This window comes from Poeciliopsis prolifica, unplaced genomic scaffold (genome assembly GCF_027474105.1).
Source record: "Poeciliopsis prolifica strain line A6 unplaced genomic scaffold, Auburn_PproV2 SCAFFOLD006, whole genome shotgun sequence".
NCBI classification, from domain to species: domain Eukaryota; kingdom Metazoa; phylum Chordata; class Actinopteri; order Cyprinodontiformes; family Poeciliidae; genus Poeciliopsis; species Poeciliopsis prolifica.
In genome coordinates this window covers 10,568,263-10,584,555 of record NW_026562381.1, presented here as the reverse complement: position 1 = coordinate 10,584,555, position 16,293 = coordinate 10,568,263, and the positions used below count along the sequence as shown (strand labels likewise).

At 39.1% G+C, this 16,293-nt stretch overlaps 1 protein-coding gene across 7 annotated transcripts in view; it reads left to right on the top strand.

Moving 5' to 3' along the window:
* The window catches only part of LOC129360428 (protocadherin-19-like), a 74,874-nt gene extending 61,994 nt beyond the window's left edge, over window positions 1-12,880 (top strand). For all 7 annotated transcript variants that reach the window (XM_055030639.1, XM_055030636.1, XM_055030635.1 and 4 more), the window contains exon 5: window positions 12,182-12,880. In XM_055030639.1, coding sequence (XP_054886614.1) covers window positions 12,182-12,741 — 560 coding nt within the window. In that variant the 3' untranslated portion in view covers window positions 12,742-12,880. The remainder of the gene's footprint in view (window positions 1-12,181) is intronic.
* Window positions 12,881-16,293: the final 3,413 nt, after the last annotated feature.

Here is a 16,293-nt window from a genome sequence, read left to right as displayed (position 1 = left end):
TCCCACTCCGTACCCTCATCGCCGCCGTGTTACAGTGTCCTACTTCCAAGGATCGCTTTATAACGAGACAAGTAGAATTTTTTTGAAACTGGAAAGGAGGGAAAAGAGAACATGAAAGAAAGTAGAGACCATTCTTTTGCTGCTTTGATGGGATAAAAAGGAATATAAAACACACAGTCCTGGCGAATGCAAAGTGAATGCGACTCAATGAGAAGCCACATTATATTACTTATGTAAGGTCCCTTTTTTGAAGCAAAACATTCTGTCATGCCAAGTCGGACACAGTGACAAGTTCTGAAGAAATTATTTTAGAAATCTTCATGAACGTTTTAAAGTAGAAAAAACTGATGTTTACCCCGTCATCATTTCAGGCAGCATTAGGTTTAGTTTCTTTCTATCAAAGATTTTGAGGAATAGAAAGATCCTGATTGCTACAGGATGCCAGGTTCAACAATTTATACCCACTGTGGGATGTCTTTTTCTTGCTTTAACAATTGATGATTTAATAATAATTTTTATCCGACTCAAGTGAATGTTGAGTCAGATCAGCTCGATTCAGTCTAGAGTTTCATCAGGATGTCCCATTTCCCAAGAACTGGACCAAACAGAAGTTGAGAAGTTTGTACCTAAATCAGTGGAAATCGTGTTGTATGAAAAAAGGGAACTGATTTTTCCATAATTAATGAAAAACTACAAAGGGTATATAGTAGTTGGTCTTGGCAAAACATGGGTACAAAATTGACCTTAATGCAATAATTTCTTGTGTCATGTTAGTTCAAAACTCACAGAATGTGTTTGTTACAAGAACAGAAACTTTTATATTTTGAACTGGATTTGATCATATGCCATGAAAACTCCCTAAAGTCTCTTAAAATAGCCTAATAGTTTAGCGCAGATGGGAAGTTTCAAAGCAGATGCTAAACTGGCGTCATTATCAGCTAACGTTTAGCCAGTTGTGTTATATTTTTCTGCTTAAGGTTTTGTACACATCTCATACTACAAATTAGGTATTGCTTAAGTATAATAGTCCCACTATTAACCTAGAAGTGAGAAAAGTTTTGTCCACATAGGTTTCTCTGAATCTTAAGGAATCTTCAGTGGCGTTAGCGGCTAATGGTTAGCCGGCTATGATATTCTCACTGTGCGAATGATGTTCAAATATTGTGTCTGTTTGATTTTTTTCTATCATGGACCTAAGATGCTTTCAGGTTAACAATTGAGAATTGGTTGTAGTTTCTTTAGTGTTTATAATCAAGTGACTGTCAGTGTAAGCTTTATCAACACAAGAAGAAGTTCCTTCCATCCATTTTGTCCATCTTTGACCCATTTCGTCTATTCTTTTTCCATCGCCCCTCATATATCTTTTGTCTTCCCCCGTTAGCCCCATTCATGGATGTAATTTAAATGTCTGTTTCTGCCCCCTTGCTTCTCCCAGACTCAAGGGTTTTGGAGCAAATTAGCTCGCCAGCTCGGTCAAGTTTAAACACAGAAAAACTGCATTTGTTCCAGTGTATTTAAAGTTGTCCTCTGTCGATGCTTTGCAGAAAGAATGAGCCAGGCAGACAGAAGCAGGCGGTCTGGCTGGCTTCGCGTAGAGGGCAGGTCTGCCATAGAGATGCTAGCAGGACAAAGGCCTGCATTTTAGGAGCATACTGCAAACACTCTGCTTTGCACTATTGTTCTTTGAAAATTGAAGGTTATGAAGGTCAAGATGATAGGAAAACTCAATGTGTTTCCAAAAATAATGGGGGGTATATTTTCCTGAACCATATGTTACCATTTCGTTTAAAGGCAATTTCTCTGGAAATTTGCTACAACCAATTATGCCACGCAAGAGCAAACACCTCATATCAAACAAACTTGCAGTGCGATCTAATTTTTCCTCTGATATTTTTAATAGATTCCACCCTGCGAGATATCTCTCCACAAAATCCTATTTTAACTGGAAACAGATCAAATTATGCGAACAAGGTGAGCTGGAGTTTCGGTTTAATTTGTACTATAATTGCATTCTTCCTCTTCCTCCATCTTTCACAAGTTAAAATAATTGTCTCTTTAAAACACTCCAGCCGAAAAGATTAATTTTATCCAATAAAATTCATCACTGAATTACAGCGGTGAATTATTTTTTTTCCCACAGTACTTACATAGATTAACAATATAATTCGGTTTACAAGCATAAACCTGCTGAGCTGATTTCTTGTTTCAGTAAAAAGTAGATCAAACCAACTCCAACAATTTGCAGTTAATTACCTTTTCTCTCATTATCAGTACATGTTTGAAAGACATCTTAAGTTTGCTACAGTTTGAAGACTTTTTATTGGGATGCCTGAAATGTTTTTTTTTTCAGACTGTGTGGACACAGAAAGAAGAGTTTTCTGTTGGTTACAAGAAAAACTAATTCAGCTGAAATGTGCACAAATGTATGACTAAGACTACAAGCTGGTTCCCAGAGCAACCAGCTAATATCAATTTGTCAAAATAGCACATAGGTTAAATACTCTGAGCCATAGGCACTTTAAAAACTATTAAGAAGATTGTTGGGTGTTTATTCTATGCTTTTTCTAATGTCTAACAATTTTAGGAATAATTGTTGCTTTTCGGTTTTCCGTGCTCAAGGATATTAAACCAGGAGAATCTCATACTTTGTCTAACATATGGTTTTCCACTTTGCTGAAATATTGAAAAAATGTGTGGTTTACATTTGTTTTCATTCCCCTTTTACTCTGATGTTCTAAATAAAGTCCTGAACCAGCAATTGCATTAAGTGGTAATGACAGATTTTCCACAAAGATGCTTGAAAGACTTATTTATCTACATTTTGTCATTTTGTAACAAATAAAATAACCAGAAAGTTTGTTCTGGTAGTCTATTTAGACTACTTAAACATATGATGACGTCCTAAAGCTTTCTGAAATAATAAGATATAAGGAAAGCGTAGTGTTGATATTCACAACTAGAGAAACAAACAGCAACATCTCGATACCTGGATGGCCCAGTGCTGCTGATGATCCAGCATTTCTGTGCCCAGTTATGGATTCATGCTGGAAGTGTGTCACTTTCTCTACGAAATCTCTGCATGTTGTTGAATTGGCAGCACGGTCGAACAGTTGGGCTCTTTTCAGGTTGAGATGAAACCAGCCATCCCCACAGGCTTTCTGGTGTTCGGTGGCCACATACGGCCATTGTGTGTCGAGAAAACCTCTCTGCTTCCTCTTTAACACAGTTTAGCCTTGTGCATCCATGCTTATCTGTTTACGCCTTCCTGCCTGGGTTAAATCCAGTTCAGAGTGCCTGTTGAGAGAGTTAAATGGTCACTGGCTCATGTAATGTAGGGAAAAAGGGCATGAATTATAATATTGGCTGGTTTGCACAACAACGGATCACATCAAAGCAAACCTTTCTCCTCCAAAAGTTTCATAAGCCATGATATGAGTCAAGGGTGACTCTTTTTCAGGCTTAGAAAATATGACTGGGGCACTGTGACCCTTAGGAGCCAGTAATCATTGGAGAAGGGCATAATAGGGCGAGAGAATCCTCTCAGCAAAATACTATTTGTTGCCAGGCCACCGAAACCAGCCCACCCACGTATGTCATCATGACAACCCGCTCGCATTGTTTCCACTACATCAAGCAGTCCATTGGCCAGTGGTCCTGCTCCTGAACAGAGCAGTGCTCTACGATGACATAGTGATTTATAAACAGCGGAGCGATTGCTTTTTTTCCTTTCTTCCCGCTGCTGTTACACAGCTGTTAAGCAGATGCTGTTTGTACCAATTTAGAAGCTAGTGCATTGTTTGTCAACACCAGTTTGGAAATTCATTCTTTATACGAGGAGGCTGTTACACAATGCCCTGGCTCTGCTGTATGGATGAGCAGCAGGAGAAGGGAGGAGCGTGCATTGGAAGAAAATATTTTCATAATTTGGCTTGAACTGTTCCTGGCCTGTAATTCTTATTGATGTACTAGAAGAAGAAGGAATTAATTTATTTTTTTTATTTATTTATTTTTTTTTTTGCTAGATCCTGGATATTCAGAGAATTTGTTCTTAACTCTCTGACTGTTGCTGAGGTCCAGGAATAGAAATAAAAGACAAACTTTACCAGCCAAACACGCATAACTGGAGAGTCACCGATTAGAGATTTTGTGTCTAAATTCTTATTCTTTACTTTTTAGAGAAATTTAAAATGTAACTGTTTTCGCAAAATGCTTAATATAAAACAAAACCCTTTTTCTTCCTCCCTGCAGTTGACCACTTCTAAACTGAAGAGTGCGGCTTGTTCCAACTTGTGATGCTTAGTGATGATATATTCACTTATGGGAAAAAAAAAAATTACATTTTGACAGCTGATCGCTGTCATCTAACTTATGATTGTAATTTATCTGCACATGATTCTATTGCGTTAAATTTTAACTCATTCGTGTTGAAGATAGCTGAGTCTTCTCTCAGTATCAACTTCTACATCAAAGAGTCTGATCAGCACAACTTGTTGGCTCTTAGGCATAGTTGATCCCACAGTTACCAATCAAATCCTATTCCGGTCACCAGCGGATACATCGGTGCATGTCTATCGCCAACATGATCGCTTCCTGTGTCTGATATTCTCAGCATTTACTATTTGATTTAAAAATGTAAGGAATTCTGGTCAGATAGGAAAAAAGTAGGGAGAGTGATTTTCTTTTTATGTGAGGGGTTCATTTAATTACCTCAATATACGTGATCTGGCAGTACTGGTTAGACGGGAGAGTAGGACAGAAGGAGGAGAGGCATAAAAGATGGCCTTGTGCAGGGGGCGGTGAGGGATGAATCTGGGGGACTTTTAGGGGGGCCATCTTGATGTGGCGGAGCCAGATGCTGTAGGGAGAAGGAAAGGACTCGACGCTGTGCAGAGAATGATGGCTTACGTGGCGCAGTGAGGGTGCCCCTCTACTGTTTGTAAAAACAAGACCATCACACTCCATCTTGCTGCTCCCGAAGGAGCCAAGCCTCCAGGCTGATTTATGGCCTGCAGACTGAATTGGCTGGCTGGGATGACAGCAGAGCTTGGACTCTCCCTCCTGAGTAGTGTGGGAGGCTGCTTGGCCGAGCTTCAGCCTCAGCTGGCCGAAGAACTGTCCTCAGACAGGACAGGCTGGATGTTGAGCTCCATTCGCGGCGTAAAGATCAGAAGGGACCCAGCCTGTTACGTCTCGAGCGCAGACACAGAGAGAGAGAGAGAGTCGCCCTCTGAGCTGCTGCTGCTGCCGCCGCTGCTTTATTATCAGATTTTTCTCCTCCACTCTGAGACTTTCATCAGCATCTGCATCGCAGGCTCCATCAAGACACTGTAGCAACAATTTAGATTTAATCAATCTTTGCCATGTGACTGCTAGGATGGAAAATTAATATGGAGAGCAATTAGAAAACAGTCATCTCGGTGTCAAAGATGCTCACGAATACGGTGATGAGAGCAGAAAAGCTGGGAAAGTCTCTGCGGAAAATAGAAACTTCTAAGCAGGATCTTCAGAGGTTTTACTTTGCTTTTCCTAAGGTGTAGTCTTTTGCATTTAAAACATACCACATGCTACTGTGATGGGGAAAAAAAAGGCCCAGAGAGCAATGACAGAGTGGCTGTTTGCTCTTTTAGTCAGCAGAGCTTAATAACTGTCTTCCTTGACTATACAGGCTCTGTGTGATGGCTTTGTCACAGCATTTTAATGGGGTTCACTATCAAAGACAATGTGCAAACAACAGGAAATCAAAGAGAATGTGTAAAGTCTGTGTAGGCCACAGGAATCGTGTGTCTGCTTTAAAGTGCTCTAAATTATTTCCTTTTGTAACATCTGCATCACAAGGAGAACATACTAAAATGCCTGCCAGTCTGTGCACAGATATCTGTTTTTATGACTAACAGAAATGGGACATTTGTTGCTTCAGCATAAATGTCAACATAAAGAGAAAACGCGAAAAAGTAGTGAAGGACAAAAGTTGCTGATATTCTTTGTCAAATAATTTATCATACCAGATAGCTGCTCCACATTCTTTTTGGAGTTCATCTGCTTTAAAGCCGAACTGACTGAATTGTGTCAGGCTGCACATACTTGTGGGCTTGTGGTTCATCTAAAATTAAGATTTTGCCACTCGAATCTGACTCCAGGAGAATTCAGTCCTGCCTCCCGTCCTCTATTACTCTTAATTTTCATACTGAGGTGTAGCAATGCATCGAGCTCCTGGTGTGATGATACAAGACAAGAAAAAATTATAAGCCACGTTTTTCTTTTTGTTTTTTTTTTTTAAGTGAATTTTCAAAGAGCCTGTAATCAATGCAGAATAATTCAGTCCAAGTTTGACTAGTCAATCTGCTATGATTTTTATCTCATATAAGTCTACAAGGATAGTAATGCTAAAAAAGCTACTGCAAAGAATTTTAAATCTTTCATAAATCTCAAACTGGGTTTTGAAGAACCACTGTTCAGTGTTAAACAATCAGGTTTAGGTTTCCCTCCATAAATATTTTAGATGTTGAAGTGGAGCACTACAACTGCAGTTCAGATGCCTTTGCTGCCAATTGTAGAGTTGCTATTGGCTAGGAGTTAGCTAGCTGCAGTGTACCTTAAAATTACTTATGAATTTAAAGCTATTTCACATATTTCACTATAAGTTGTTGTTTTCTTTCTTTTTCTACTCTAGAGTACCCAGAATAGCAAACTTCATTTTAAAGAATCTGTTACTCGTTTAGATTCCCGTCAGGTTCTAATTAATCTGCGTCTTGTGGTTTTTATGTTTGATCTGAAAGTGATTGCATCATTTTGACACTTTGCAGCTTTACATAGATAGAATGTAGATTCGGTCACTTTTACAAAGTTATTGTAAAATGGTTGGCATCAAACATTTTGTAATTCATACTTACCAGGTGGATGTTTTATACTCACTTTGAGTAGTAAAGTGAAATGAGGCATTATGACTCCAATGAATAATATTTAAGAGTATAAAGTAGCAAAGCATAATTAGGCTTCAAGACTGTAGTCAATGGACCTTCTAAATTATACTTGTGAATAATTAAGCATTTAATTAAAATTATTTTTTGTAATATATGAAAATACTTCACTTCAAAGAAAAATATACAACTACACAGTGTGCAAGTTATCTTTTAATGTAACAGGGAAGGTAAGAAATAATATCAATTGGATTAAAAAAGGACAAAATCATCTAGAGCACACATGCCTTCAAATCTGGGGCTTGTAATGACTACCTGGACTAAAATAGCAACTGCACAGTGTTTCACAAGGCACATTGTGATGTTTTAATATTACGAGGTGCTACATACAGGTGGAAGCTGCAACACTTACTTTTTGGAATGATAAGCGGCTGTGTTTTCCAAGAGAAGCTCCATGTGTGAGCCAAAAAGCACAAAAAATAGCTGGTGGAAGCTAGAGGAGTTTTACAGGGAGCACATCTCGTTGTTTTTGTGTCAGAGGGTTTAAGTCTTTTGCTGATTCCTCGGTTTTGCTACATTAGCAACAAAAAATAGTGCCTGTAGGCATATAATATGAAGGGATCATTATATTTAGTCCACCAGAGTAAAGTGAGCAATGAGCTAGTCAGGTTGTGGGATTCCCACAGTGAAGCTAAAGATCTGTAACTTGAAGTTCAGATGCCTTTAACTGATCAAGAAAATGAGTCAGAGCTGAATCTGCCGTCGCAGGCTGCAAATTTAAGATAAAATGACTCAGAATGTGTTGGTTTTCTCCCCGTGGTGATGCAAAGGGATGTTTTTCCAGGTAACTGCAAACAGAAAAACAAGGACAGCGACGCTGCCGGGGGATTTGTCTTGGGCATTTGAAGTGGCATTATTTATTAGATTCCCATGCTGTGGAAGTTTTCCTACGAGCGTAGCGGCCCTTTGACCTGAAATCTGTATTAAAGCATAGTATGCCTGAGTCAAAGGCAGCGGTGAACATACAAGGATTTCTTTTAGACTGCATTTCCAGTAGAATGCATTGTAGTTTAAGTGCTTCAATCATGTAAAACAAAAGACAAGCAACCTCCGCCCTTCAGTGAAAGTCACTTAGTAATTAATAGGTATTAAATCTGCAAACGGAAATGTTCCCAACAACATCCTGCTTTGTGCGTCTGCTTTAAATCTGCTCCTTCTACTGATTGGCAACCCTATTTCCTGACTTTTCTTGATGACTTTGAATACACATTCTCAGCAGGAGGTGCCTTCACTGCCTCCTATTCTGTACTCGTGCTGCTGTAAAAGCCCCTAATTCATCTCTTTCCATTACAGTCGCCTCGTTTTATTTCAAATAGGAAGAGATTATGCTTTGTCAGAGGTCGATGGCCTGTCACTGTTTTTTATTTAAATTTTCTCTCAGTTTTTTGTGGATCTTTCAGAGCAACATCTGCGTTTTATGAAGCTCCGAGCACAGGCAGGATGTGTGAGAGTTAATAGCACTTGGCTTCCATAACAATGTCATTTACAACCCAGTTGCTCTCTGATAGACCCCTAAAGGAAAGAGAAAAAATGGCTTTCACTGCATATGCAAGTGCGGCTAAGTAGAAACCATGCAACTTGTGTATATTTCTTTGTGCCTTAAGGCTTTTCATGCCCCAGAGGGTGCTTTGGGCTATAGAAATAAGCCAAAGTGTTTAGAGGAAATTGCATTCATTACCAGGATGCTTGTAAATTTTTAATCAGTGGAGAAAAAGATCTGCTTTATCAAACATGTCAAACAAGATTTTACAGGAATTTTCACATTCCTACATGTGTAAAATCAAATTACATACATGAGTGAGCACTGAAATGGTAACTATATGTTAGTGTAACGTTTAAACATATGACTTTATTGTTTCTGTATTGTTTGTGAATGCATTCAAAAACTCGTCGCTCAGAAAACCGTAACAAAAGACCTTCAGAAAGCAGAGGGAGTTGAAAATTGCTTAAAAAGGACTGTTTTTCTGTACTATATAGCCTTAAGCGATGTGTTTATTTTTCAGTCATCACCATTCATTATGTTTGTGGTACCTTGTAAAGACTTTATCCTGTGATTGCATTGTTACATACTGATTGCATATCTTATAAAAGAAAAAAAAATCCCCAGCTTAATAGCTTTTGTCTGCTTGATTGCTGCCGTTGCAGTTTGTCAGTTCAATCAGTGTGGATTTATAGGAACATACACACCGACTATACAAACAGGAAGAGAAAAATACTGTTTCCTCTTTTGTTACGTTTTGCCGCATAGAATTATTTCATATGCCTCCCACAGTATGTTAACTAAGGTTGATATTTTTTTCAAACATTTTAAAGTTATGAGTAGATGACAATGTTAGGAAAACCAGCATACATTTATGGTATAATGAGCATAATCTAATTTCTTTTATTTAAAAAACAAAAAAAAAAAACAAAAAAAAAGGAAAGTACTTAAACTTATTTTTTTTGTTTAAGTACTATTACAGACTACGCTTTAATAGAGTTATTATTGGAATAAAAATAATGATATTCCAAACTTTATTACTGCAGATTATATGCTGTAATAATTTATATAACATGCTGTAATTAAGTATGACAATCTCAGTCAACATCACGATGTTTTTGTAATAGGATTCTTTTCCTCTAACATGTAAGCAACAGAAAGTTTAAGGAGCCTTCTTTCAGCAAGCTGGTTGGTGGTGCATAGAAACAGGTAGGGGAGGGGCAACACTGCATTATCAAATACTAAGGAACAATGGAGGAAACTCTAGGCTCTTCTGCACTTCATCTGGAACTTCATTGAGCGTCCGAGAGCTCATAGGAAATGGCGAGACAGCAAAAAATGACATATTTGAGTCTGGGAATGCTTAGCAGCAAGTTGGGAGGGGCAGCAATGCATGACTGCATGAGCTGTAAAAATTAGGAAAACTCTGGTCAGTCTGGCACTTTCTTGGTACATTTAGAAATTTTTAGATTCGTTGAAATCAGTCATTAGCTCATGGACTACATGTTTATGCGATGTTTTTTCCAGAGCCATTAAATGTTCATAATTGCTTCCCAGTGTCCAAATTTAGGCTGAGATCATCAAAGAAATGTCGTGTCGTTGTATCAGCCACTCGTGACCTGCATTCTTGGTGCCAGTGCTCATATTTTCTGCCCGTAATTCAACTCCCACATATTTGGGCTCAGATAGCCTTTGATCCCATTTACTCACTTCATTCAGGCATTTAGTTTTCGTGTTATCTGTCAGCGCCATCAGATTATACTTTATGAGAGACAGCGCTGACACATCTGCCCCTGAAAAGCCTGTCTCCGATCTTTAAATATCGATCCCCGGGGCCTTAGCAGAGGTGCCTCTCGCAAGTGTGGAAAAGAAGGGGGGGGGGGGAAAAACCAGATCATTAGTGATTTTAATTAGGTGATCTTTCAAGCTGGGATTGCCAGATGTAAGCATATGCATTTGGGTCGATCCCAATCCCTCTCTCACAATCCCTTTTTTCTTTTCTTTTTTTTTTTGTCATTTTGTGCTTCTGGAACGGTGGATAGCTGCTGCTTGGAGTGAAACAAGCAGTAGGGAGCACAGAAATATCTCACGTGTACTCGCTGCAAGTTCATTTTTAGACTTTGAGCTGGAGGAAAAACATGCTACAGCTGCAATGAGAGATTTTAAAAATGAACTGTAATACTTTAAGTCAAACAATTTTGAAGCACTTTTTGATGCTCTGCTTACCTCATGTCAAATATGTTTTTATTTAGATCCTATCAAACAAATAGTTCACTGGTTTTGAGGAAAAACAGCATTTACATTTGAATGAGTCATCATAGCATCTTTTTGTCATCGCCAATGATGCCAAAATGTTCTTGAAAGTTCCCCCACCGACAACAAAGTGCAGCACAGCCATACAGAGTCAGACTAATCTGCTTTTTTTCCCCCCTGCTCCAGCGTTAAACATCATTACATATTTATAACTCGGCGCCAGATGACAGAGACAGAGAGGGAGGAAGAGATATGAACCAGGCAGCAGCGCCGCAACTCGTCTGGTGTCTTTCTCTGGGATATCTGATTGCACTGTTTAAACCTGCCTTTTATCCATCGTTTGGTAGTGAAAACCCAATTACGCAACAGCTACAAATGGACTTTTGATTTAACAGTACATGATTTAATTGGTACATTAGACGTTCCTCAAACATCTAGCTTATGATTGGGAGGAGTGAGAGAGAGAGACTGCATCTTAACGTTGATGTACATGGTAGGAATTTAACAGATTAGAAACACTGTGGGTATCCATCTTATCGTTCTTCCGTTAAAATATGTTAAAAATAAAAAACAAAACAAAAAGTCTTCCAAGCTAAAGTTGAACACAAGTAGTATACAGGCAACATTCATACTGTTGTGTAGTTATGAGCAGAAAGGATGTGTGTCTGTTTTCATCAGCTTTTACAATGTGGTTTTTAAAATGAAAAAAATTATAGTGCCTTATTTTATTGTGAAAGTCTACAGGAAGTTGTTAATTTGCTTCACTTAAAGTAAAATCTAGTGGAAATGGCCGAAAGTCTTGTAATAATGTTTCCTGCTGCATGAAGCCAAATCATCTTCAAAAAATCTTCCGATCTTGTTCATTCTTTTTTTTTTTTTTACTTGTTTTACACAAACAAACATATCACAATACAAAACTGGAAGTTTAGACATCAATATCTGTTGATATTGATAATTATTGATTAAGTTTTTGCTTCAAATACCTGAAATAAAGCCAAACTGGTGATGTGAACTTTTCTGTTTCATACACAGTTTCCTGTCAAGCTCTTATACTCATTTCCTCCTTCCATTTCACTCTTGTTTTTATTTTTGAGCAGTTATGAGGCACGGTGGCAAAATATGAAACTGCTGCTGCGCGTTACTCAACAGGCTGTTGCTAAGTAACCAAAGAGTGAGTTGCTGGGTAACTGAGTGAGTTGCTGGGTAACTGAGTGAGTTGATGCCACCTTAACTGGACGTGAGAGATTGAGCGGCCAAAGTTTTTCCTCTACCTGTATTTCCCAGAATGCTCTTTGGTTATTGATCGGAGTTCAATGCAATTATTGAATATACATGTATTATCTACTGATATTGATCAAGTATATATTGGAATGCATGTTGTAACTGATTTATTTCCCAGCCCTAATGATCACAAAAAAAATTTGTGGTTTAAATTTAGATTAATCTAGGAAACTTTTTTTTTTGTCTGCAGATCCTGGAGAGGGATTCCACTGCCAGGATGAGTGTCGCATATTGGGCCACTCTGACCGCTGCTGGATGCCTCGGGTTTCGGTCCCAGCACGCGCCAAGTCACCCGAGCACGCTCGCAACATCATCGCTTTGTCCATCGAGGCCACCACGGTGGACGTGCCGCACTATGAGGACGGCACAATCAAGAGGACTTTTGCCACCTTTGGCAAGGATGGGCCAGAGGATGTTGAACGGGGAGAGGTGAAGGGAAAGCGGACTCAGGAGTCTCAGGTGTGCAGCCCCAAGGCCAACGGAGGGGCTGTTCGCGAAGCTGGCAATGGGCGTGAGGCCGCCAGTCCCATCACCTCCCCTGTGCACCTGAAGAGCCCGATGTCCAAGGCGTCATCTTCCTACAATACACTGAAATGTCGTGACGCAGAGCGGATCGCAAACCACAGCCTGTTGCGGCAGCCTGAGGGGAAGGACAGTGAGCCAGCCGTCAGGGAGATCAACACGCTCCTGCATGACGGCCGAGACAAGGAGTCCCCCAGCAGCAAGCGCCTGAAGGACATTGTACTTTAGCAAGCATCTTGGCGACACTCCAACATGCACACACATATACAGTGTAAACTCACATATATATATTTACCCCGCGGTCGCTGTGTGTACACAGCCCTGCTGTGGAAGTGTAGAGACACACCCATTTGCAGAATCCAAAACCAGAACCAGCTTGGGCTGCTGCTGATGAACTGTAGTCTGCTGCAGCTAGTTGTGTGCTCAAGCCCAGGTAGTGGATGTGGCTTTGTCGTAGTCGCAGTACTTTTTCCTTGTTTGCTTTTGTTCGGTTTTTCTTTCAGTCTGCATTAAGTAAACAGGCAGGTTACTGTTGACTGCATGGACGCGGCCAGTGGAGCTCCTCCAGCCCTCGAGCCAAAGCAGGACACTACATGTTCGGACGCATGAGGTGCCAATTCCTACGTACAGTTATGCCTTTTGAACTACTTTTGTATGACTAAAATGACATTTGCCTTTTTTGGTTTTGCAGTGTGTTTTAGCTGCTAAAATCGCTCCTTGTTCCTTTGTATAGTGAGCTCTGACACTGTAATAAACAACCACAGACACACGCGCAGGATTCCCCCGAACACATGTTGCTCATTGGCTCCTTCGTGGTGCATTCAGGAGCAGGATCAAGAGTCCTCTCAGTCTCGTTTGTCTTCTGCCTGGCTGATAAGAGAAAACTCCAGTTTTTTCCCCTGAGGACAACCTGGTATCATCAGACTGTGAGGTCTTTAAAGTATTTATATTTTATCACGGATGGAAATAAATGAACTCCTGCTATCTGCCAAGCCTCTGAACGCTGAAAGTGGGACATACCGATCTTTGTGTTCAGAACAAGTTGTATGAACAAATTAAAGACTTTAATGCTTTTGAAATCTCCTGTGCCCAACCTTGATTGTAGCCAGTGGAGCACAAATTAGAGCTTTGTGCTTTTGGTCTTGTACTTTTTTTGACTTTTGACTATGGGGCTAGGATAGAAGGGATCGTCACTCATGTCTTGCTATGTGAAACTCTGTATAGGGTTTACTATTATCATTTTTAATAACCTGTTGTTATGTGACAATCCCTTTAATGTTTTGTTTCAAAAGGAAAAAAAAAATCGAATAAACATTGGTGTTCAACTGAAGCTACGGTAGCGTTTGTTACACAAACACGAAAATAACATAAAAAACATATATGCCAAAATATATTTTATAAATAATTTAAAATGTATAATGAGAATATTTAATGCTGTGTAGTTATTTTATGAGTAAGTTATACTTGAAATTAACTTGCTTTTTGTTCATTTGTCTTTTGCTTTTGTATTGATCTTGATTTTTTTTTTTCTTTTTTATGAAATTGGATTTTTGTTTTGTTTTGCTTAACGTGTGATCCCTGGCAACCGTTGACTTGCAGTCTACCTTGTTGTAAAGAGTTTCTTATTGGTCAGTTCTTGTGCCATCCAGTTTCTGTGTGGGCTACTAGAAAATGTGGAAAAAAAACAAAAAAAAGAAGAAAAAAAGCAATCTCAGCACCAACATTAATGTGTCTGTTCGACGAGCTTAGAGTGAGATAGCAAAAGAAACCAAAAAAAAAAAAAAAGATGTAAACCCAACTGTGCTGACTGCAGGATGTTGCTTATCCTTAGCATCTCAGGAGGCGGAAGCTGTTGCAGTTTCCCACCTTTAGCTCCAGCTTGTAACGCTGGACTTGAGTTCAAATGAGCTCCTGACATGCAGACTTGCTTTACTCAGCACTGCTGTCACCATGTGCCATCTGTGTTCAGCTGATCTCCAAGATGAGGTAGAGACCGCAGCGAGTGGTAGACACAGGGCTCTCCCCTCCTATGAGCACCACACAACAGACTGGGTGGAATCATGTCTGAACCAGCAAAGGTCCTGGAAGACCCACGCTGCACGCCAGCAGTGTGGCTTTAATGTTTCTTTGCAGTGCACAGTAGTATGTACAATGTGGAAGTCGATGAATGAAAATGGACAGATTGCATACAACACACTAGATCCTGTGGCTGAATGTTTTGCTGGTCTCACCCATGCTTCTGGCAACATAAAAATCGGAATAATCACTGAATGTAAACAGCAGCTTATGATTAAACTATTAAATGTGCTCTGCATTGTTTTCTTGTCTTTACTTGACCTGATGAAATGATGCTAGTTAAACTAAAATCATGCATCAAGGTTCATTTCGGTGAAATTCGAACGTCAACAAAATGCAGTTTAGATCAACAAGTGAAACGTACATGTCGGATTCATTTCAAACACAGCTGTGCATCTGGTCTTCCAGTTTTATATTTAAATTCAAGCAGTTTAATATGTCACTGTAGACTGAAAGTAACAGTTAAATAAAAATATATAACTGGTTTACTTTTTACATTGAGGTCTACAATTTTTACTTTTACCTGCAGATAAAAAACAATTAACACTCTGAATGCCTACATGCACTAATGATATGATGGATATACATGTATGTATATATCAATTTAATTGATTCAGTATTGTAAATATCACCATATTATGTCTTTATTGTATAGATTTTCCTACATTGTTTACGCTGTTTTGGAGCTGGCTTTAATATCATTGTACAAATGTACAGTGACACAATAAATTCAAATTAAAAGCTGAACGCACTCATTGGTGTGTTGCAAAGGTTTCCATACGTTTTCCCAACTGATCGCTGCTTTGCTTTCACTTGTCATGTCATGTCAGTTCATCCCAGTCAGCTCAATGGAGGTAATACTAAGAGACGTTGCTGGTCACTTTTTCTGAAGGAAGCACAAACGTAAGCCATTGGTAATAATCTCAATGTAAAATTAATCTACTGACTAACTAGTTGTATGTTAGGGCTTAACACACCGGATTCAAATGAATGCAGCTCAACAAAAAGCTTGTTAATTATCCATCAATTGAAATCAGGTGTGTTGAAGCAGCAAAAACACCTACAACATGCCAGGCCGGGTACCTGGCATGTTTAGGGTTAAAAAGCCCTAAAAAATAATTTTTGACAAACTAAAAATTTAAATTATTGATTCTAGAATTCAAACCTTCTTTCCATCGTCATTGGTTCATGTTTCAGGGTCCAGAAATTCCTTTTTCTCTTCTTCTGATGTCTTAGCAGGATCTTTCTTGCTGCACATAAAAGTTTTCTCACCGCAGTTGAGATTAAGACTTGCTTACTACAGCCAGTATTAAGTTGTGCTTGAAGCTTTTGTCCCATGAGACGCCTTTTTCATAAGTTCTTGGCTCTTCAGGCATCTTCCTGTCAGAGATTCCTGGAGTTTCTGAGTCCCAGTTGTTAACGAAGGAGACTGTTCTCACTGACACCCTGACTTTCTTCACAGTTTCTGTCGGGAAAGCCTATTTTTAATTGTTATTATTACACGCTTCCTTTTTTAATTATCTTTTCATCACAGCTTATTGCAGCACTGTGCCTTTTGCAGTACAATGCTGCCAAAATAATACTTTTAGAGGGTAAACTACAATTCATTCTTTGATTGACGGAAGCTGTCAATAATCAAGATAACATGGGAACCTTTAGGACCAGCTTTTCAAATTTGGATCAACCTAGGTTGTTGAAACGTTT